This window comes from Syngnathus acus, chromosome 17 (genome assembly GCF_901709675.1).
Source record: "Syngnathus acus chromosome 17, fSynAcu1.2, whole genome shotgun sequence".
Classification (NCBI taxonomy): Eukaryota; Metazoa; Chordata; class Actinopteri; order Syngnathiformes; family Syngnathidae; genus Syngnathus; species Syngnathus acus.
Window position 1 is genome coordinate 10,940,515 of NC_051102.1, and position 22,706 is coordinate 10,963,220.

At 46.5% G+C, this 22,706-nt stretch overlaps 2 protein-coding genes across 4 annotated transcripts; one reads left to right on the top strand and one right to left on the bottom strand.

The window, feature by feature from the left end:
• Window positions 1-68: 68 nt before the first annotated feature.
• tep1 (telomerase-associated protein 1) lies at window positions 69-16,126 on the bottom strand. 3 transcript variants are annotated; one of them, XM_037275594.1, is made up of 56 exons: window positions 15,991-16,126; window positions 15,176-15,609; window positions 14,845-15,042; window positions 14,597-14,746; window positions 14,124-14,288; window positions 13,921-14,052; window positions 13,685-13,756; window positions 13,478-13,599; window positions 13,258-13,415; window positions 13,006-13,115; window positions 12,853-12,931; window positions 12,532-12,715; window positions 12,193-12,451; window positions 11,872-12,024; window positions 11,725-11,793; window positions 11,376-11,497; window positions 11,232-11,300; window positions 10,875-11,018; window positions 10,480-10,771; window positions 10,157-10,278; window positions 9,930-10,043; window positions 9,724-9,841; window positions 9,451-9,645; window positions 9,150-9,331; window positions 8,928-9,069; window positions 8,617-8,796; window positions 8,445-8,537; window positions 8,133-8,268; window positions 7,780-7,939; window positions 7,487-7,620; window positions 7,316-7,404; window positions 7,122-7,236; window positions 6,807-7,041; window positions 6,485-6,602; window positions 6,110-6,234; window positions 5,941-6,040; window positions 5,712-5,867; window positions 5,366-5,581; window positions 5,238-5,294; window positions 4,905-5,043; window positions 4,571-4,819; window positions 4,217-4,368; window positions 3,987-4,094; window positions 3,551-3,655; window positions 3,349-3,478; window positions 3,200-3,279; window positions 2,859-2,985; window positions 2,470-2,603; window positions 2,291-2,412; window positions 2,044-2,193; window positions 1,441-1,540; window positions 1,061-1,205; window positions 898-980; window positions 659-763; window positions 484-576; window positions 69-405 (listed from the first exon to the last, which is right to left on the bottom strand). In XM_037275594.1, the coding sequence occupies exons 2-56, from the start codon at window positions 15,605-15,607 to the stop codon at window positions 379-381; spliced, it is 7,746 nt and encodes a 2,581-aa protein (XP_037131489.1). In that variant the 5' UTR covers window positions 15,608-15,609; window positions 15,991-16,126; the 3' UTR covers window positions 69-378. The 3 variants fall into 3 exon arrangements, 2 of the variants coding, with proteins under 2 accessions (XP_037131489.1, XP_037131488.1); XM_037275593.1 differs by having other exon boundaries at window positions 69-576; XR_005100812.1 differs by lacking the exons at window positions 69-405; window positions 898-980 and having other exon boundaries at window positions 540-576.
• A 224-nt stretch (window positions 16,127-16,350) lies between these two features.
• Window positions 16,351-21,717, top strand: zgc:66427 (uncharacterized protein LOC406256 homolog). Its single transcript, XM_037275608.1, has 5 exons — window positions 16,351-17,266; window positions 19,745-19,840; window positions 19,933-20,038; window positions 21,205-21,298; window positions 21,470-21,717. Exons 1-4 carry the CDS (start codon window positions 16,738-16,740, stop codon window positions 21,260-21,262), a joined length of 789 nt encoding a protein of 262 aa, XP_037131503.1. The 5' UTR covers window positions 16,351-16,737; the 3' UTR covers window positions 21,263-21,298; window positions 21,470-21,717.
• The last annotated feature ends 989 nt before the right edge of the window (window positions 21,718-22,706 follow it).

Consider the following 22,706-nt stretch of genomic DNA (forward strand, 5'->3'; position numbering starts at 1 on the left):
AAAGTCTAATATTGTAGTATATCAAATATGATTTCTTTGACATAATTCGTATTAAAGGACCAACAAGAGCAATTTGAAACCCTTTATTGTTCCATCCAACCACACATTCTACACATCTTATACTCTTTATCTGATGTAAAGAAACCATACTTGTAAAATAAGCCATCTTTAGTGATTTTCAAACAAGAAACGCAAATGTAGCTCACACAAAAGCTGATATAAGTTGTATTTAAGTATGCTATGCAAGTAAACCAAAGGCACATGTGAGCATGCCAGCATAAAGCTCCCTTCATAACTAAAATTGAGAAAAACTGATATATTGCACACATTGGTAGTCTTTGGAAATACAATAAGGTTTTTGTAAGTTAGTGTCTGTTTCTATTCTCTCCAGGAAAGGAAGTAAACCTTGGTAGTCTTTGGAAATACGATTAGGTTTTTGTAAGTTACTGTCTGTTTCTATTCTCTCCAGGAAAGGAAGTAAACCTTTCCCAGTGTGTCACCACACACCATCTCCGAGGGATTTTCTGGGTTCACCTCCAGCAAGACTACGGGACTGCCGCACACAAACATTCCCACCTGGATAAGAGCGGGTAAAAGACAGAATGATAAATGAACATGATAGGAAAAGAGGGAGAGACAGTCAATGGCAGTGACTGACTTGTTTCTTGGTGCTTCTTTCCCATAGCTTCACGGTGTGGTCCAGGGAGGCTGAGATGATGAGGCTGTGGGTGAGCCTTAGCACACTGATCCTGTCATGGTGGGCCTGAGCGGGGCACACCATTCAATTAAACAAAGGCGCTTTTCACAATAGTTGCATTCCTCCAACAGCAGAAATGATTCATCGCTAGAGGTTCAACGATCCAATGGCAACTCAAAGTCAATCAAATTAAGCCTTACGGGCTTCTTGCTGCTCCACGTGGAGACTTGTGGAGGCGTGTTGAACCACATGTTCCCCGCCACATCCCCACACACCACAAATTCTGAAAACGCACACGCACGTTAGACAACAGACACGTGAGAAGCAGCAGCAGCAGCAGCAGCTTTGTGTCGGCGATAGCACCTTTGTCAATGCTAACGGCCGTTATCAAGTCACTCTTCTCTTCATTAGACGTCATCAAGTCACTGTTCTCTTCATTTGATGTGTCGGTCTCCAGGATCATGGAACTGAAAGATGAATTAATTTGGTTCTGCGGGCCCATAGCAAACTGAAAGAAAAGACAACTTGTCAACACTGACTATAATGTCAATAATAAAGCATACCTTGCATATTTTATAGCAAACGCATAGCTCATTGCTTTGCCTGACAAGAGTTCACTTCATTCTAACATATATTATTGATATGCTAAGCTTAGATAGTATAATCTATTGCCATACACAGTATACATAGCAATTGATACAAAAATGAATACAAACATGTTACAATCACAATGGAAAACTCACAATGAAGCCAACATGGACCTTTGCGTCAGACTCGCCCACTAGCCAGATGCTTTTCTCGTCGTTTCGGATGAGTCCCAAAACGCTGACTTGGTGGCTCCAGCTGCGTGAATTCACAAACACAAAGCAAGCATCACTTACACACAGAATTGTTCAGGTCAAATTTGACCCGTTTTGTCATTTGATAGCAATAAAAATAATGTTTTCATATTTTAAAAAGGCCATTCTTTTGTACAGATTCCACCAAGTTTATATTCAGTGAGGCTGTTCGGAATTAATGAAGAAATAAAACGGCAAAAGAATGACACACTAAACATAACAGAAGTCATGCAGAAGCTTTGACACAGGTATGATGACATCTGCATATGCAAAACTATACCCTCTTCTTTGAACCGTTTATTTCATCATCAATTTATGTTGGGCAGGCTAATGATATATTTTCAAAATATTTGTGGACCATAACTTAATATAGACAATGAGTATATTCTTGGCTTGAGTCAAAACTGACCTGGAACATACAGCGCAAAGAACACCAAGGTAGTGGGGAAAAAAAAAAAATCATCGAATCGACCTGACCCAAAATACGTAGAGGACAACGCTGATTACCTTTGGACCATCATTGACCAGCGCATCTTGCTGTCGTTGCTGCAGGTGACGTCAAAAATCGATCCGCTTTTGGACACACCAATGAGAATGGAACAGTACGCCAGGTGTGCCACTTGATCCATCACCTGGTACGATGTCACCTTGACTATGCTAGAACACACCAAAGGTGCATTTCGGCTTTAAATACACAGTTAAACAGAAAACTCCACCATCTTACAAAACATAGTATTTTTTTTTTCCTTTTTACCTTGCGGTGCTTTCATCCTGATTCCACGCTAGCTTCCACACATCCACGCAAGAGCCCAAGTAGCCAACGGCAAAGCGACAGTTGGGCATGGCACAGATGGCTACAACCTTGCCGTCTGAAGCCTGAAAACAAAAGCAAGACGGTACGAGCGTGCCGACGTGCGCTCAACGTGCACTCACCTGCATGCGTCCAACCGCTCGGCCGCACCGCCACACCTCCAGCAGGCCGGAGTCGTAGCCGACTAGCAGCACGCGGCCGTCCGTGTCGGAAAAGCACAAAGCGGTGACGGCACGTCGAAGGCCGGGGGCCCGCTCTATGCGGAGAAAAAAATGTTGAGCATAAAGACCACCGAGCAGTCAGCAAAGGTTGAATTGACAAAACGGCATCATTTCAGCTCCAATTGAAAATACTTTCCAAGTTGTACATTTTCAAGTGAAGTGCTATTTATGTCAAAATATGGTGGTTGTTTTATAGAAATACAGGATTGAATGAAGTAAGATTAAAGATGGTAGAATGAAGACAAGTCATGAAAAAAATGAAGTAACAGTGTGAATGAATCCAACTTTACCCGTTTCCCACATCCAGCTTCTTAAGGAGCGATCTTCGGAAACAGTGAGGACTTGTGGGACGCTCCCCTCGTGAGCGACACTGCGAATGGCGCCGCTGTGACCCTGGAAGGTGCTAAAGTGTTCCACCTGTGCACCGACACATAGGATGAACCCCGTTGCGTGCGTCAATTGTCTTCCACATTATTATGCAAATAATGATAATAATAATAATGTTTTCTTACAACAAAATTCATTCGGGATTTTTATTTATTGTCATTACTTATGTTGTTATTCTTGAGAGCACATTGTAATGCAATGACTTCAATTATTATCTAATTGGATACAAAATCAAATCCAAAACCTGTAAGGGCTTCCACAGCCGGATGATTCCATCTTGGGCGGCAGTAAGAACCGTGAGGTCCTCGGATTTCTTTTTGTTGTCTAGAAATAAAGAATGCAAGGCTACATTTAAAAAAATATATATGAAAATGATGCTCAGTTGAGGCTTACAGGCATCGGGGACGATGGAGCAAGCACGGATCTGTCCTTCGTGGGCGGAGATGTGGCAAATGTTCACACTGGTCTCCCACTCCCACACGTGCAGGTTGCCATCGGTGGATCCGGCCACCACGTATGGCCCCTGTAGGCGCACGTGCGGCCAATAAGACGCCCGCAGGGACATTTACTGCCTGCCAGGCCGGACGACTCTCACCAGGCAGCAGACAGACGTGAGAGGACTTGTCCAGGTGATCTCTCGCAGGCTTTGACCCGCCTCTAAATCCCATAAGCAAAGTCTGCCGTCATTCGATGAGCTTATCTGCCAATTACAAAAACACAAAGACAACCAGGAAACAGTGCACAAGATTAAAGCGCTTGAAAAGCACTTCATCATTGTGATGAAGCAGAATAAAAGCATATTGATAAAGCATTCATCAATAGTCAAATCATGAATTTTGTGATATTTAAGTATTGAAAAAAATGAACCCCAAAAAGTCTAACAAATCAAATTTAATACAGGATATGTCCATATACTATATAAAAAAAATACTCTAAATAATATAAATATTCATTTTTGGTGCAAAATTCTGCATACAATTCACCACCATTATGACAAATTGAGAGAAAAAAGCAAGCAAGCGATGGCTCACCACACAGTCTGGAGTCCAAACACAGCCTGTGATCCAGTCTCTGTGGAAAGCTGGAAGCACTTTGGAAAGACCAGGAGGAGTCAAGGTCATGTCCCACACCATGAGAGCCTACAAAACACAATATACTTATATATTTTTCAGTAAATGAGAGTATAAACACACACACACACACACACACACACACACACGTGTCCTACATATGTATTTGAACTGGAGACACTTGTTCTTACTTTGTCTTTTCCACCAGAGAGCAGTTGTTCACCATCGGGGCTGAAGGCCAGGGAGGTGACGCAAGCGCTGTGGCCCTTGAGCAGGCCAGCAGGGGGCTCGGAATTGTAATCGCTCAGCTTGCTCAGCAGCCATAGGAATATAGTGCAGTCATCTGTTCCAACAGACAAACACAGCATACGTAGGGCACCAATTAATCATTTGTGTTGAGTTACAAGAATTTATGGCAGGTCTAGCAAGGTAAATAGTCGAAGAAGGGTAGCTTTAAAGCCAAATTGTGTGTATTTTTGACTTATTTATGGGCCTACTCGTGAAGACATGTCAAATGCACTTTGTCCCGTCTTATCATTTGTCACCTAAAGCGGTGGCCAAATAAGTGGCGTTGTGTGCCATGGTATGGATGATGCCAAACTGAGTGCCAAACATGTCCGTCATCTCCAGGCCCGTCAGCTCTCCGTCCGCCCCGAGTTTTCTCCGCCACAGCCGCACACGCTTGTCGTGCCCCGAGGACAACAGCAGTGGCGATGCGTCGGTGGCATCCGTGCGTACCCACAGCAGGGATGGTACACTCAGGTGGGAAAGGCCAGACTCCCAAATCATCTCACCTGCCAAAAGAAGAGTCAAACCACATCCAATTCCAAAATTGACATCTACACTGAGCATGTCTCGTATTGCCTTCAGCCCGCCCACCTGAGCTGAGGCAGAAGAGCTTGAAGCCGTCATCACTATAACCCAAAGCCACATGGTCCCCGTTGACGGCCGCACACAGCACGGCGGCCTCAGTCGAGGCGTGGCACTTGCTTTTTTTGTGAGGAGGCTCTTGCTCACTCTATCGGAAGCATGGAAGAAAGAAAGGAAGCTGGGAATTGCCAAAGTAGCGTTTTCATGAGTGGTTGATGGGACTAGCTAAAAATAAACAAAGGACATTTTTGCTAGAATTATGGTCATTAGTTTTAGAAGCATAAAAGTCTCGAACCCCATAAAAGCAAAAAAATCAGCCGAGCAAAGTCGGGTCACATTTACCCCTTTTCTCCTTAAAGTGCCGATTGAGCGTCCGAGTCCACCTGACCACAACTGGAGCTGTTAAGCAAATTGAAATCATCTTATTGTCTTTACAAGGGCAAATGATTGACACATTTCCATGTAGCCACCATGTGATCGGAGCCGGCGCTCAGCAGCAAGCGGCCTTGGTCAAGGAAGGCTAGGGAATCGGTGGCACCGACGTGCGCCTGGAAGCATCCCACGCAGGTGGAGGCGTCCACAGACCAGACACGCACTTCGCCAGACACAGAGCCCGAGCACAGCGTGGTTGGCGACGACGGCGAGAAGGAGAGGCTACGCACAGAGCAATTGTGGCCGCACAGCAACTGTGCGGAGAATAGAGCATAATAAACACACAGTGATGTGACAAAGCCAGTGGGAGTGAGCGCATGACCATGCGCTTCTTCAGAAATTGCGTCGCGGCGGCCAACTGACACGATCGGAACGGAAACTCACCACTCGGAGGTTACACTGGAGCCACTTCCACACGACAACTTTCCCGTTCCAGCAGCCGGCAGCCAGCAGGCGATCCTCGGGGTCGAACGTAGCGCAGTTTAGAGGGCTGTCGCTGGGCAGAACTGCCGCAATGTCACCTTCGCTCAAAGACCAAACCTGACAAACAAAGTTCTTTCATCGGCGAGAGTTTCGGGACGGATTATTAAGAAATGAACAGGAGCTAGCTAACTTTGATGGTGTAATCCAGTGATACGGTGGCCAAATGCTTCCTGTCGGTGGTGATGTCGCTGGCTGTTATCACATTAGTGTGACCCTTAATAAGAGACGTTCTGCAAAGGAAATTCAAATTCACCTGTGGTGGCATGTGTTCAGGATGCGCTACAGGAGAGCCCACTCACCGACAACCATTGGCGCTATCCCAGATCTCGATTTGCCCGTCAAAGGAGGTTGTAGCAATGCGTCCATCTTTAAGGAAGAGGCAGCTGGAAATGCCATCACAGCTGCTTACCAGCGACTTCACTTGCTGTGATACAGCCAGCCAGAAAACATTTCAACTTGGCATCAGATCGCAATAAGACTTGGAAATCATGAGAAATCATTTGAGATTTAGCAATTTGACAAAACCAGCTTCACTATTAGTATCATGATACACAAAAAACAACTCCCGTTTAAAAATGATACTGTCCCTCCATCTATCTGGATTACAGCATTGATACCTAACGGTGCACTCGCATATACGAACGTATGGAAACAAGACCTTCCTTGTGGAGTACCTGTCCTGTGTTTGCATTGATGAAATGCAAAGTTCCCTGCCCAGTCCCGACCACCATTTCTCCATCACAGTCTACTGCCAAGCACGTAGGCTCAGATGTGAAGGTGGACACCAGCTGACTGCAGCATAAATGACACACAGCACATTTTGTAGGCCGCGGTTAGGGTTAGGGTGGGGGGTAGCCTTTCTGAGGCCACTTTCTTTTGATGGAATATCAGAGAGCACCGACACATAAGACTTTTGAAGAAGAATCACATGCACAAAAAGAAACATCCACATGTTTTTGAAAGTTGCGGAACAGATTGAGATGACCGGCGCTGTACCTGCTCTTTTCAAAGGTTTGATGGTCATTGTTGAGCCACTCAAGCACCCTTACGCTCTCGCTACCCATCAGGCCTCGGGCCCAGGCGCGAGCGAGGGTTTCAGGTGGTTCGTTGAGGGCCTGTTGAACAAAAAGCGCCGGCCAGCGAGAGAGCGTGGCGCCGTGGCGCTGCAGGAAATCTCGGCAGTCGTCCACGGCGGCCCGCTGGTTGACGCTCAATGGGGGCGACTTCTTATCTGTGAGGAACGTAGGCGCTTTTAGAGGCTGACAAGGGGTTGTTGGAAATGGCTCTATCGTGACGAAATTGTTGACCCACCGTGCTCATTGTAGGTGTCCAGCAGATGGTGCAGCAGTTTGCTGCGCACATTAGCGTACAGGAAGTTATAGCTGGAAAGCAACGAACGCAGAACCTCCAGCTCATCACTTTGTATCTACAGAGCAAAAAAAAAAAAAGATCTAGTACACAAGTAATCACTTAAACTATGCCTGTTTGTTCAGAGGATGACGAACCAGACTAGCACTAAGCTGCTGGACAGCGTCCACCTCTCCGTGAAGAAAAGTATCAGCACCCTGAGCGTCGGCCAGCCCCCACAGGTGACCTGCACCGGGTCCCCGACAGAAAAAAAAAAAATGGTGACGCTTTTTCATCAAAAGATGTTTTGAGTCTTTTGTGTTTGTTACCCGCTAACACAAGGTGAGCTCTTCTTCGGTGGTCTTCTGAGGGCAGAAGGACGTCTTCAAAGGCCCGCCTTACGTCCGGATTGGACAGAGCCAGCACGTCGTCGGCGTCGTGGAGCTGAGATGGACTGACCAGACTGCAAAACACCATCTACCCCACTTAGATCGACTTTGGCCAATTGGAGGACTTTTTAAAAGCCATTTTGAGTGAATATATCGGACCCTTGCTTAGACCACTATGAAGAAAGGTGCACTTTCTTTCTAAGGCCACTGTGATCAACTTCTGGCATAATCACCTTCGCAAGCTATGCACGATGCGGGTAAAGGTCACCATGGGGATGCGTCCTTTGGGGCTCCTGCACAGCGCCAGCACTTGTTGCCATGTGACCTGTCCTTTCAGCGAGCACAGGTCGTTGCAAGCGCATAGTAGGGAGTAGAAGTCGTGCTCCCTCAGGCCTGGACATGAAAAGAAGATAGTTAGCTAATGTAGCAACAACAACAAAAAATGAAGCAGCTCAATATTTTGAGTCTGCGTGAGCTAAAGGCAAAAGTATTGTTGCGACAAAATGCTATCTAGCTTCAAAAACTCTAAAATTGCATGGATCACTGCAGAGTTGACATATAACTGTGGCAACAGTGTTTGTTCTACCAGCGGTGCGGACGGTGAGGGCCCCCAGAGCCCAGCAGAGTCCCGGCAGGCCTCTGTGTTCCGAGCAGAGTCTCTTCAAGCGGTACTGGACCAGCAGATTGACAGACTGAGGCAAAGCCTGCAGGCTCTCGTTCAGCTAATACACAAAGACGCCATTTGAAAGTTTTCTATTTCTAGTCAAATAACATGAAACATTTTGGAGTATGACGTTTGAGTTGAAAACAGAATACAGTTGGATGATGACGAGAATAAAGTGTTGGCAATTTCCAAACATAAATAGTGCATTTTTTGAGAGAGTGAAAGCAATGGAACCTTGTCAAAGGAAGCAAAGTTCCTCAGGTCTTCACAGGCCATGTGCAGGTAGAGAGGACACTCTGCACTTTTCTTCATGATGAGCGTCTGCAGCTGGAGCAAACACACAAGAACGTCACGGAGAAAGAATCGAGTGTGGCAAAAAATGATGTCGTTGATGAGAGGCAGCAACCTGATTGTTGAAAGCGGCGTCGCTGAGTTTCTTCCCAAACACTTCCAGTTCTTTCTGAACCACTTCCTTTCGCTCTGTCACGGTAAGCAGCGGCAGGGTGAAGAGCAGCGTGGATTTCTTTTTGGATAAGGCGTGCAACAACTGTGAGGTGGTCGCAACACTCGTCACCAAACAAACACCCTGGGAACAGTAACGTGAGGATTGTGTTTTGTCATTTGGAATCAAATCAGTAGCTCGAAAAAAATGAAAACCCTTCTACCTGCTGGGAAAAAGCCAGCCATTATAATATGGCACTAAAGAGAATGAAAGACCTGTGCTAGGTGCTGCGGTATCCAATCAGAGCGCAGCTGATCCCAGTCGTCACACACAAGATCCACGCCGTCCACCAGCAGCACGAGAGGCTTGCTCCTCTTCATGGCTTTCAAAGTGGCGTGAAAGTCTGACAGCAAATCCCTTTCAAGAATTACAATATCCATACATTTACAAAAGACACACACACACACGCGCATTACTGTAAGATGATTTGAACCCACTCGTAAGAGAGAGGGAGAGGCAATTCCTCCTCTTTAAGCCGCCTCAAGCAGCGGACCAGATATCTCAGGAGTTTCTCCACGCCGCGAGACGATTGGCTGGCAGCTGTTGAGTATGAGATGACATCACAGGCCAAGTTTTTCTTGGACTTAGCTCCGCTTCTGAGAGCCTCGGCTAGAGCCGCCTGTGTTCAAGATAAAACAAATTAAAAAAAAGATCAATAAGAAAAAAGCCAGCTGACACAACAATTTAAAGTTGTTCAAGAATAAAGTTATGATTTTTTCCCCCCAAGAAACAAGTTACCATGAAGACTGTCTTGCCCTGCCCTGGTGCTCCCTCCACTACCACGGCACCTCCATTGGCCTGCACCTGCTCCACCATTTCCACAGCGGCAGACAGCAGCTTGGCCCGGCTGACAAACTGCCTCCGCAGCGCCTCCTGGTGAACCTCCTGCTCTAACATTTCGGCCGATGTGTCGGCCTCGTCTTCTTCGTCCTCCTGAGGGGGAGAAAAAGAAAAAGAAACGAGACGCTCGTTTCGGTAGCCGTAGCGAGACGCTGCCGTCGAACTGCTCACGTTAATAAACTGCTTGACGACAGTCTCCCAGAGGTCCTCCAGCACCGCTTTGGCAAAGACCTCCAGGTTCTTCAAGTAGGGTTTGCCTTCCACGACACCACCCCACTCACACGGGTAACTGGGACCAAAAGAAGTCCAATCATTTCTTGTCATTGGCCAGCAACACTGACTGAAGCATTCCATTGAAATTTAATGGGACAACTCACTTGTCGTTGACCTTCAGCTTGTGGATGTGGATCCATTGCTTCAGACGCTCCATTTTGGACTCGGTGTCCTTTGATTCAGCAGCAAAGTGGGACCTCCATGCCACAGGCACTGTTCTGGACAACAACAAAAACCACACGGATCAGCCAGCTATCTGGATAGTTAGAGACTAGATATTTTCTCAACATCAGATTTTGATGGAGGGGAAAAAAATAAAAAATTAAAATACTTGATGACATCAGGATTTCTAAAGTAGCACAACATCCTCTGCTTTGCTGCATCGCCATAGAGTGCCTGAAAGTGACGGATCTCCATGTCCGTAACTGACAGGCCTTCAGGCTCCGATTTGAGCTAAGACACAAAAACAAACATTTTATCATCAGGAAAGATACATGGCAACATTTTCAAGGAAAGAGCAGGTCTTTCTCTGTGGTAGCATGGCTTTTCAATGCTGTCTAATGTTCAAAGGTTTTGCACTCTAATATTCTCACCGATTACATCATTGTATTTTTCCTGCTAAAGTGTAAATTACAGGAAGACACCTTTTCTTACCCATTTGTACTGCGGCAGATCCGGTAATTCAAGTGCGTCTGGAACCACGCCGTACCTCTGGCCCAGGATCGCCACCATCATCTGACTACGAGCCACCTCCGCCAGGCAAAGTGCGGCGGCCCTGCCCGACTCCTCCTCAGTCACGCCCCAGCGCAGCTCCACTTCTTGCAGGTGGAGGCAGTACGGCGCAGCGCGCCGGCGAAGCTCCGGAAAGACACTGCGCACCAGGACGTCACGCTCGGCTTGCATGTCGCGGAAAGTGGACGATATGAAGACGCGCACACCACGCCACCTGAGGACAGACCGGCGAGTTGCTGTTGTTTTTTTTTTTTTATACAAAACAATTCTCCAATCTTAAACTGAGAAAAATATCACGAAATGAGTCATGCTTTTACCTTAACTTGGGAGTGGTGGGAATGGAGAGCAGGCTATTGGTAATCTCAGGATCTTTGGCTCCTGTTGGTGGTGGTACGTTATACACTTTGTCCAAATGCTCCACGTGGTCCAGCAGCCTGGATGAGCCTCGCTCAGCCACAAACCTGGTTTCAAAATGTACAGATACATAAATGCATCTATTTTTTGCTCGCTGCAAAACGTCCAATTCTATTCATTTTTTGGTCTCAAACTTTTTTTTCCATTTAATATTGTTTTTCTTCCTTTCTATTATTCTGTATCTGATAGTTTTTTATTTTTTGCTAGACATTTGTGTATTTTTTCTAATCTAACCGATTGAATTTTTTATTTATTTTTACCTCAGAATTTGCTCGCTGAAGCCTGGCAGAAAGATATGGTTCCTGTCATAGGTTGTGAACCGGGATGCGCTATTTTCAAAGAAAACAACATTAACTTCAATTCAGGAAGCGAGTAGAAATTGCGTTCAGGCGGTAACGCCTTACGTATCCGACATGACGAGTTCAAAGTAAAGGCATTTGTTGTTGGTTTCCTTCCTGTAGGTCTTGATGGCCCACTCCAGCTCATAGTTAGTGTAATCTTCAGTCAGCAAGATGATGTTGTCCAACTGAGGGAATCACAATCAGTTTTTCTAAAAGTAGGTCAACAGGTACAAAAGTACCTCGGGTATTTCGATTGGTTTTCTATCATTAAAACAAAGGCTAATCAGAAATGTACGTAAATAAAGTTGCACGTTTTGGTTTAAAACATCCAAATATCAGCAGAATTAAATGTCACAACGTACTACTTTTGACAAATTTGAACATTTGATATTTTTTGGACAAAGCAACAAACCTTGTGTTTCTGGAGAACCTGGTGGAAGTAAATACTTAGCGGAGCATCCACTTGCATGTCTTCCAACGCCTGGAAAAGGACAACGGAAAGCTCTGTCGGTCCACGTCATTGCATTTACGTACGTGCCCATCTTTGCGGTCACTGTACCTTGAATTGCTTGGTCAGGCTCAACACGTTCTCCAAAACCACATCAGACTCCAGCTGCGCCTCTTTGCAAATATGATAATTCAGCAAAAAGATGCGGGCGTCCTCACAGCTGTTGGCGAGCATCAGCGAAAGCAGAACGGTAACCTCCAGTGCCTGTGAAAAAATACCAAGCACGACGATCAAGGAGATCAACTGACTTCAAATACTTTGAGTTTTTCTCCCCAAATCAAACTTCTTGTGCAGCATTGTTCTTAAAAAAAAAAGAAAAATTAAAATATTTCTAGAACTATGAATTTTCTCAATCCAAATGGCATATCTTACAGAAGGACAGAGCTTATCCTCATTGCTCTTTTTCTTTTTCCTTTCATCGTCCTCCTCCTCCTCCTCCTCGTCATTGGACTTGGGTGGAATACAGAAGTCCAGCTTTTTGCACCAGCCCTGTCTGTTGCTCCTGGTGTTGTGCACCAAGATGACTGTGCGTCCCGGCAGGGGCGGGATGTTGTAGCGGCATGAGAGTTGCACTGCCTTCTCCAGGGCTTGCCGGTAACGTTCCAGCAGGCTGACTCTCTGCTTTCCCAGACTGACAGATAGATAGATAAATAAATACCTAGTGACTTCATATTCTTTCAATTTGCATTTCTTCACTTGTTGTCGTCATACTTTGCCTTCAAGAAGTGATCCTTCTTCATGCGATAAACGCGGTAGACAAAAGGCACGCCGAGCGCCACCCGTAGCCGCTTCCTGCTGGCCGATTGCCAGTCCAGGCGGCCGAAGCGTTTACTCTTGGGAATCTTCTTGAGGATGTTCTTCAGGATCTCGCTGTTGGAGGATGTTTGCGCCATCGCTGTGGGGGTGGATCAGGGAGGTGATTTATATGGTCATTCTAAATACTGACGATATGGAACAAGCTGGCAGTATTGATCCAGACAGTACTTGGCCGGCCTGCATTTCGGAGTTCTGAGGTTAAGTATGATGACTCACAAAGATTGCAAAGCTCCATGATGACTTTGTAGGCAGACAGGAAGCGGAAGGGAAACTGTCGACTCTGAACCACTGCTTTCTGTTAATCAATCACAACATTTTTGCTCGGAGGATCGACGTTTTGCGCTAAGACGATGAAGGAAAGCGTCTCACTTTATTGACGAGCCGTCTGAGGATCTTCTCGTGATGAGTCATACTGATACCCTGCTTGATCATGTTTCTCAGGTTCCTCAGCATGGCCATGAAGGGCAGTGAATTATTGTCTGGAGGGAAAATGAGTCCATGTTAAGGAAGGGGAGAGTGCAGCTTTTCAACACAAAAGATCATTCAAATGAAAGGAATATTGTTGCATGCTTATCTATTTATTCATCTGGACAAATTGGATAACATCTTAAAAAGCTATACCAATGAGTTTCTCCCAGGTAGCGGCCTTGTTGCCCTCCTGACTAAGTAGGCGCTCCCATGTCTCTGCATCCTTGAGCTTCATCCTTTGACCTGCTCTGTCTCTGTCCCAGTAACCCTTCAGACCGCTGCGGTTAAACGCCTTCTGGTCTGCAGGATACCTGCAAAGAAGGAGAAGATGACGACCTCGGTGACAGTTTGCATCATTGGTCCGTGATCTTACTTTCGGCCCAAGATGGCCATGACATGCTCGGCCGGTTCTTTGATGTGAAACTTCTTGATCATCTTCTTCATGTTGAACTCATTTTGCTTTTTGTCCACAGTCGTTTTGACGTCCGTATTCAGCTACGCATGCAAACAAGTCAGCATTAATCATCCTTCGAATGGATCTTGCGGATAAACTCGATTACATTCATTTCTTTGAACTTACATATTTCTGCAGAATTGTCGTATCGGATCGGAGCCAGTTGGCCCACTTTGTCAGATCTTTGTCGCTTGGCTTCTGCAGAACGTCAGTTGTACAAATTGAACAATGGAATTATCAAATGAACAAAGAAAATAAATATTGACACTACATCCACATGGGCAAACAGTCGTTTGATTATAAACCAATTATTTGAGAGAAGGTTTAAGCATTGCGAATGTCATGAGAAGCAAATATTGTACCTTGCTCTTGTTGCGGTTGTGCTTACAGCGATGCTTGCGTGTGTTGTATTTGGCCAGCTGGTACTCACTAAACTCCTTAAACTTGTCAGCCATGGCCTTCTTCAAGCACATGGGCAGCGAGCGACTGAAGCACTGCAAGCAAGTTAAAAGAGCAGAATGGGATTGACGGCTGCTCCGTTACAACACAACGGCGGTGGACGTACCGCGCTGTAGATGCGCACCACCTCCAGCCAGTCGGACGGCAGCTGGACGCTGGCGCAGAAGTAGCGGCGCACGTGACACTTGGTGGCCGGGAGATTGGCGGCTAGGGCCAGCAGGAAGTTGGCAGTGATGCGAATGTTCAACTCTTGTCTTGTGTACAGCGCCACCTACATGGAGGGAGGGAGGGAGGGAGGGAGGGAGGGAGGGAGGGAGGGAGGGAGGGAGGGAGGGAGGGGAGCACCCAAACATAGTGTACGCATGAATGACACAAAAAACAATCGGTCCCAAGTGTGTTAAGAATGGATTTATCCCAATAATAGAGTCCGAAATTATTCGACACCATCAATTGTAGCCCTTGTGGTAAATAAGAGATTTTTTGCTCTTTTCCATAGCAGCCCCAAAGGCAGACTTTCTTCATTGGTGACGTGATGCTTTTTGCATCATTTGATCTTTTTTTCCCCTGTTGTTCGTGTACCTTCAGAACAAACTGGGGGTCGAATTCAGAAATCTTCTTCACCAGGTTGGTGATTTTGGTCCACACACTTTGCTCAGAGTGCCAGTCCTTCTGACCCGGGTTGGTGCTCTTTTGGACCAGGGAGCAGCACACGGCATTCAGTAGGAAATACTAAGTGGACACAGCAGGGTGAAAAACAACATTATTAACCAATCCGAGCCCAAATTCCTGAGACAGAATGAGCAACCTATTTGGCATTTCCTCCCTACTTTTTTATCCTTGAGCTCCTCGTCAATCTGCTGCTGGTCACGGACTACCTGGGCAAATTCCTCCCGTCTCTTGACCACCATTTCCACCTTCTCCCGGTGCTCCGGGATGCACACTTCCATAGCTTTAGATACAACCATTTCCTCCTCACTTTGCTCTTCCTCCTCAGACGGCATTTCGTCATCTTCATCGGAATACAGCTGAAACAGAAGTTAAGAACATCTGAATTCAAATTTACCCGAAAAGGTTATAACCCATTTAAGGTTAATCCTGAAATGTGTCCTGAGAGGCCCCTTGTGGGCATTACAAGTGAGAGACAAAATGATCACTTACCACGCTTGTTTCTTCAAAAGAGAAAGGCTGCGCTTCTGATATTTCCTCTCCTCCTTCATCAACCTTCTTCGGGTCTCTGTCCCGTAGGAGGAAAGATGGCGGCTGGGAAAAGCGAGAGAGGAGAGCACCGTCGACTAAAGAGGTAGCAAGGAGAGGGTTGCTGGTGGAAGGAGTGAAAGAGGTGAGACGGGAAGAACTCAGTAGAGTGTTTTGGGTGCTGAGAAGCGGCGACGCGATGGAGGACGAGGCGGAGAAGAGGAGGCTGGAGGAGGAGGTGGAGGTCAGGCCGGAGGGCTGGAGCGAAAAGCTCGGCAATGATGAGGATGTCTGAGTCAGGAGTTTATTCTCCAGAGAGGGCGGGACGTAATTGGAGGTCAAGCTCCTTCCGCTTGTGGAGGAGGCCATGTTTATTTGCAAATCCAGCCCCCTCATGCCTGAATGGAAATAAGTAAAGCAAGTTGACACAACATGACAGATTAGATGAATGGTTTCGCATTGCTCACTTGAACAATGTCAACAAAAGGGGCGTGTCGATCGGTGACATATCCATAAAGTGCGAACAAAGTCCACAAAAGCCTGGCTTGAACAAGATCCATGATGCAAAGATTTTAGATACACACCTGAAAACGTCCTATTAGTGGCAGACAATCATATTATGGACGCCTAAATTAACGACTTAAATCACCGACACACCACTCCCTAGCGCTGATGTAGTGCTGTGTCGTGTAAGTGTGTCGGCTTAGCAGTGGGCAGCCGCTTCATGTAAACAAGCTCAAGTGCGAAAAAAGACGGAAACATTTCCATTGAAGACGCACCTGTATAGTTTGAACGCGTGGCCTTAGCGTCTACGGCTCTGCTGTGTCATTTGTTCACGAAGCTCGTTCAATCAGGTCAAACAAACTTGTCTGTAGTTTCCTGAAATGCCCTCATGCGACCCAGCTGCTTCTCTCTCGAGAGTGCTGATTGGTTGACATCGGCCAGCTGTTTCTTTCGAATGCGCCGATTGGCAGGTCTTGACATGACCGCGCGCGCATTGGTTGACGACGTGATGTTATTTATTTTTTTATTTTTTTACTGTAAGCCTGCTCAATCACGCGCCCCCAGTTCAGAAAATCACCCAAAATGCTGTTAAAACTAAAACGATCATTTAAAATGTGAGAGCCGAAATAACTGTACAAGACGAGGCGATGGCCATATGAACTGGGTGTTTGTTGGTAAAAAGGATATGATCGTGGCGTCGCCAAAAACGGTGCGTTACCGTAACTGTACACTGTTCAAAGCAGGAAACGAGAGCGTTCTATTTCCGCTGCAGCAACGAGAACCAGTACGTCATAAAAGAGAGGAAAATGTGGACTGGAAGGACAAACTGAGGCCAAGGGAAGAAAGCGCGTCCGTCCAGCTAAGTCGTTGGTCGCCAGGCAGCCGCTGGCGGTGTCGTTTCCAGACGAGAGTGCGTCGTAGCTGAAAGGGACGAGTCGAGGTCGTTGTTACCGTGTTGTAAAGCGTTCGATTGCTCGGCTAGCCAGGCTCCATTAGCCCGCCCGCCCGCCCGCTCGCTAGCGATGGGCACGAGAGCGAGTCGCCTCCAGGAAGACCCGGTGCCTTCCACTCTGGGGAAGGACGGCACCACCAAGCGGGATTCGTACCGGCGGCCCCGCTGTGCCAGGCCTACCAGCCTCATGGTGGACTTCTCGGGCAGCTTTGAGGACACCGAAGTCAACCGGAGCCGCTCGGAGGAAGGCAGCGACTCCGACCTGGGCCAGCATGGCGCGAGCGCCGACGGCAGCCCTGCCGACCATCACGGAATCCCGGCTAGCATGAGCCAGGCGTCCCCGGCGGATGACAACCACAGCGAAGGCAAGACGGAGGAGGACGGCAACACAAGCCCACAGGCTCCCGCCAACGTGGAGCACCAGCCCGGAGACGAAACAGGCCACACGCCCCACCGCACGTTCTCCGAGCGGCTGCCCGGAAACCGACACGCCGGGGGCCGCAGCGTCGGAGCCAGGTCTGCCCGCGTTCGGGGCACCCACCAGCGGCCGGTGTCTGAGGCTTGGATCGGCCTGTACCGCGTCAACAACCGCCATGGCAGTAAGTCGAGACGTCGTGACCCATTCAGCATTCCCATGTCATGTTCAACTCAATCAAATCTCAAGTCCCTGCCGTACGTAACTGTTGGGTAAACTGACAGCTTGCATTGGTTTTGAAGACAAGTCGACTCGATCTTTACGCCTTAATATCTATTGCAACTCCAAGTCGTAAAAAGTGACAGGGTTGCCCTTTAGAAAATGTTTTATTTCATATCCAAGCTCAGCGGACATGTATGTACTCTATACAAGCGCATTTGTTTTCTTTTCGGCGACGCCAAAGCACGTTCAAAGCCGTAAATCAGTGATCCCTTCAATGGCGCTCGGCAAAATCAACGACGACAACAACGCACAAACTCTAGCAACTCAATCACGATGGGGGTGATTATAAATCCACAGAACACCGCCCGCCAAATGAGTTTTACATCATCAGTCAACCAACTGAGAGTCAGTGTAGACTCTCACATATTGATTTGATATAGGAGTGCGTGTTAAATCAAGTGAATCATGAAACTACAGGACACAAATCTGTCTGTATTTGTCACTCGACGGTGGTAACATTGCTCCCAAGAGGAAGCTTGTAATGGTTTCAAACCGCCTGGGTTCCCACCACATTTCCGAGGTTGGTGCTCATTCACGGTTCAGAGGGGAAATAGCAAAACAGTCGAAAGTTTCAACAGCTCATGAACTATCAAGGAGATGAACCATAAATCGTACAGGGAGGGGGCAGAGTATAGCTTGACACAGGCATGAGATCTGCTTACTCACAAAAAAATGTGTGAATGACAAAATGATTACATTTGAGAAGGCAAGCCACTTTCAATTAGGTTTGTCAAGCGGGAATAAAACTTGTGCATAATGTCCATCAGCATGTGGAACCAAAACCGATTTGAAGAACTTGACATTCTTGTGCAGATCATCTCTTTTCTCATGCTTCTATGATGAGGGCAGTCATCTGGGCCTGTATTGTGTAAACTGAGCCGCTGACGCAAGACTTGATGGAATGACATGCAAGACCCACCACCTTCCTTGTAAGTGCGGAGGGAGGCCTGCCTGGCAGCTGAAAATGAAAGGCCTAGTTTCACTTTCAACAGAGCCATGTGGCAAAACACCACTGTGTATGTTTCAGCTTTTCCCATGCAGGCCCTCCAGCCAATTGAGCTGGGAAATGAATGGGGTCAGGAAATAAGTAAATGCTGGCTTTGGAGAAAGTAGGCCGGCCGGCCGGGAAGGAAGGAAGGCACGCACGCACGCACGCACGCACGCTTTGGACCATCTGCGTTGTCCACGGATCCTCATGCTCAGAAGAATGGAACTTTGCATGGAACATTATATTTTACAGTCTTTAATCCCAGCTCGCTGACATTGCGTCCACATACCCCATGGATGGAAAAAACGATGCACTTTGTTACTGTGCAGTCAGATGTTTGGAAGACGTCAGTGTCTAGAGGGACATCTAAAATAGTTGCCTGACACCCAGAACAGGGTGGAGAAGTGTCGGTTGTTAGCGTCACACCCCTGTCCTGCCTTTCTCACATTCCCACTGCAAACAGGCAACGTCTCGCCTCCTTTACATTTCAAAACGCTTTAGCCTTGTGTCCTAGCTAAAACTGACAGCAAGTTTCCAACAGATCTGCCTTTTTCTGTATGCCCACAGGATGTTTCCGTTGCCGTTTGCGCCTGTACACAGCAACGCAACGTCGCGCAAATATGATACCCGAGTCCTGGGACTTCCTAGACAAATGAAAATAACAGGACAGCGAATCAAAACGATAGGAGGTGCTTATTTGTGCAAAGATGCAAATGCAGCAGAATGAAAATGCAAAACGCTGGAATAGCACATTTTGTGTTTCCATCCTTTTCTACTTGACCAAAAACATCATGTTCAAGAATCAAAGTTCAGGGATGAATGGGCATGGACTAGTTTTGAGTAGTCGAGTTTTGGGAGTCAGCGGTGAAATAGTATTTGCTTTCCATGCAACGAGATGGGAAAAGACAGTGCAGGCCGGCCAGGTGTTAAAGTTCACACAATTGTCTCAACTTTCCGACATTCTCTTGCACACAGACGCTGGCCGGCCGGCCGTCCTGCCTCGGTTACATCCGAAGACTCTTTCACACGCAGGCAGACCTGCGAAATGTTAACGCAATATAATAGTGATGAATCAGAGTTCCTAATATTTCAATGCAATTAGGATGTTCACTACCGCAGAAGAATAACACTCAACTATTGAGTGCTCGCAGATACTTTGAAGGCACAAATTTGATGAAACCAACAGGAGATGAAAGGAGGTTTTTAAAAATCAAAAAATGAAATACGTACCAGACCATTCATTTGCTGATCGATTTGTTGTCGATTGATCGTTTAATTTTGACACCTCTAATACAGATCAGCAACATGGATTTTTTTTTTTTTTCCTTCAGTGTCTTTTAGCAACAATTTTGACTTCCAAATCCATTGGTGTGGGTGTGTGTGTGTGCGCAGATATCCGCTGTCCTTTCTGCTCCAAGCCGTTCCCGGGCGGTCGCATCGAGGATCACCTACTGAGCTGCCTCACGTCCCCGCCGCTTCCCTACAACGGTAAGAAGTCTGCGTGTGTTATTGAAAGCCATTTTGCCAAATGAAAATCGTTGGTGACAACAAGTGTGTTGTGTGTGTGTGTGCGCCTCCAGCGGACGTGCTGAGCAAAGACAGCGGCGAGTGCTCCATCTGTCTGGAGGATCTGGTGCAAGGCGAGACCATTGCCAGGCTGGCGTGTCTCTGCGTCTACCACAAGAGGTAACCAATAACCTCTTGACTCCATGCAGACGCACGCACAAAAACACACTTTTGTTTGTTGGGAGAGGTCAACAATAAGTAGCGACAGACAGTGCCCACTTTGGCTTCTTTGATGGTACTGCTAGTTTCTAACCATTGGACAAAGCTACAACATGAAAGGCTTCTTCAACGTGATTCCAATCTGAACATTGGGATTTCTCGTTTGTTTTTTATTGCCAGTTTGCATGTTCATTGGAGTCGCCACCAATTGGTGCACAGGCCGAATATCTTAATGTGTGACCTTTTTGTCATACCTTAAAAAGAACACTGACCACATAAGAGTTAGTTTCTAATTGTTTTTTTCCCCCCTTTTCTGAAAGCACATAGTGGTTTTTCTACCTTATCAGTGTGGCCTTTAAGACTTTTACACAGATTGTGAAAGCATACTTTTTATCGGAACTTTGTGAGGTTTTAGCTTCCCTGTTATTGGAGCACAGGAAATGTTCATGCGGTTAGGCAATGCACATGTGCACATCAGGCATGGTTACATCACATCAGTGTGCATGCATGCGGGCGTGCGGAGGCAGCTGTGAGGTTTCACGTCTTGTAAGTTCCTACTTTGACAAAGCATGTTAAGAGGTGTGGCTCTTTTTTTTTTTTAGCTTCTTCCTCTGAAATGCAAATAAAACCCAGCAGGCAGGCGGTTGTCATTTGGAACCGAGCCACGGCATCTCCGTCAGTCTCATTTACCTTGAGTGTGTTTTAACAATTTCATATACGCCAACTCGCGATCTTTCACTCGTTGACTAATCCACTCGTGATCCAAATCATAAGAAATCACTGATATTCTCATTGTACGACTAACTGTCAATCTCCGTGTGTCTTTCCAGTAACTCACTCGCTCTTTCACCTACACGTTGTCACTTGATCTTAAATTCACTCATCTAGAAAGGCCCTTTCACTTTGACTTGCTGTGAACGTCCTTTCAGTTGAAGTGGTGCGTGCGTCTATGAATATGTTGAACTGGGATGACACAATACTTTTACTATAGTCTGATCTGACTATTTGTTCATAGCAGAGCACCATTTAGTGTGGTCAATGTTCTGCAAACGAGTGCTTCCAATGAAGCCCGATTGAAATGTGAGAATCACAATACGTATGAGTAACCGAGTCCTATGTGGCCGCAGCTGCATCGACGCTTGGGCTAAGGTGAAGCCCTGCTGCCCAGAGCATCCATCAGATTGACTCCCAGGTCACATGACTTCCCCCGCCATGACTCAGGTAGGCCCGATGATTTGAAACGTGCCAGCGGGAAGTCGACGAGTGTCGACATTGGATTTGTCATTTAGTATTTCACTTTATTTACTCGTTTTGTAATGCCTCGTGTTCACGAAAAAAGAGCTCATGTTTCCTCGCTGTGCACCATCATCCTTACTTGTTTGGTCCTCACAGGAGACCTCCATGTCAACATTCTCTCCTTATGAAAACTGAAACATACTCACCAAGCCACCAAGAAGCTCCGGGCGGCGCGGACCTCTTCCTGTTCCTCTTGTAGGTCCGGACCATTTCGCAACAAACTGTAAACAAAACAAAACAAAAAACCATGGCTGCTTTTGGATTTAACCCCTCGCTCGCCAGGTTGGCATCAGATGATGTCATCTCTGGCCGGGATGAGGAATTTCAGTCACCACCTGTGTATTATTTTTTAGTAAAAGTAAAAGTGGGGGCGCTCGTTACCTGGTGTTTAGTGTTAACATTACAAGGGGGGTAGTTGCTTGCTTGCTTGGTTGGTTGGTTGGTTTGTGCTCGGTTTAGCGCTGGTGTTTGCACCTATTTGAGCACTTTTTGTCCTTTGAGGATTTCTTTCCCCCTTTGTGTCTTGCTTTCTTGATTCCGTTGCTTTCGAGTGCTTGGATGGACCGTGAGTGAGTGAGTGAGTGTCTAATGTGAATTACCCAGACTTCCATCGTGTTAAATGTGGCAACGGTACTGCTTTTTGATTCTGAAAAGATTTCCCCCCCCATGTTTTCTGGAGTCGGCAGGCTTTTTATCACCGTTTCAACGGCGGATGCATCGGCCTTAAAGGCGCTAGCTACCTTTTTATAATGGCAAGTACGTATTATCCAGTATGATATCATCATGACCATGATTATAGCTCAATGTATGACTTTCTTTTCAAGCCTCCTTGTGTTTGCTGCCTTTGCCCGCGGGGTCAGGGTTTATTTGGGGAACGGAACGGAAATGAAAAAATGATGAATGATGGCTTCAGAAAGTTTTTTTATGATCATCCCCTCTGGTATGGAAACCCGTTTGAGCATTTATTCCGTATCTTTCATCTAACTTGCGGTCCTGGTACTAGTACACTCGACTGCTAGTGCCTCATTTGATCAAGGATGCTCTTTCCCCTCACTAGTAAGACGCACTCCTAACATATTGACACCGCTAGTACAACTTACTAGTGCACAATACCGGTAAACATGCACACAGCTTTTCAAAAAGCTGCAGGCTTTTTTTTTTTATTCAATATCCTTGATGGCCCTGTACTAGTAAGCTCTTTGTCTTCATCAGTAAGACTGTGCAGTTAAATTGAGGCCATCTAGTAAAAGTCGATAAAGCCATTTGAGCATTTTGTCAATATCGGCCAAAAGTCAATGCACTAGTACGCTTTCTGTCCTCACTGTTTTCAAGC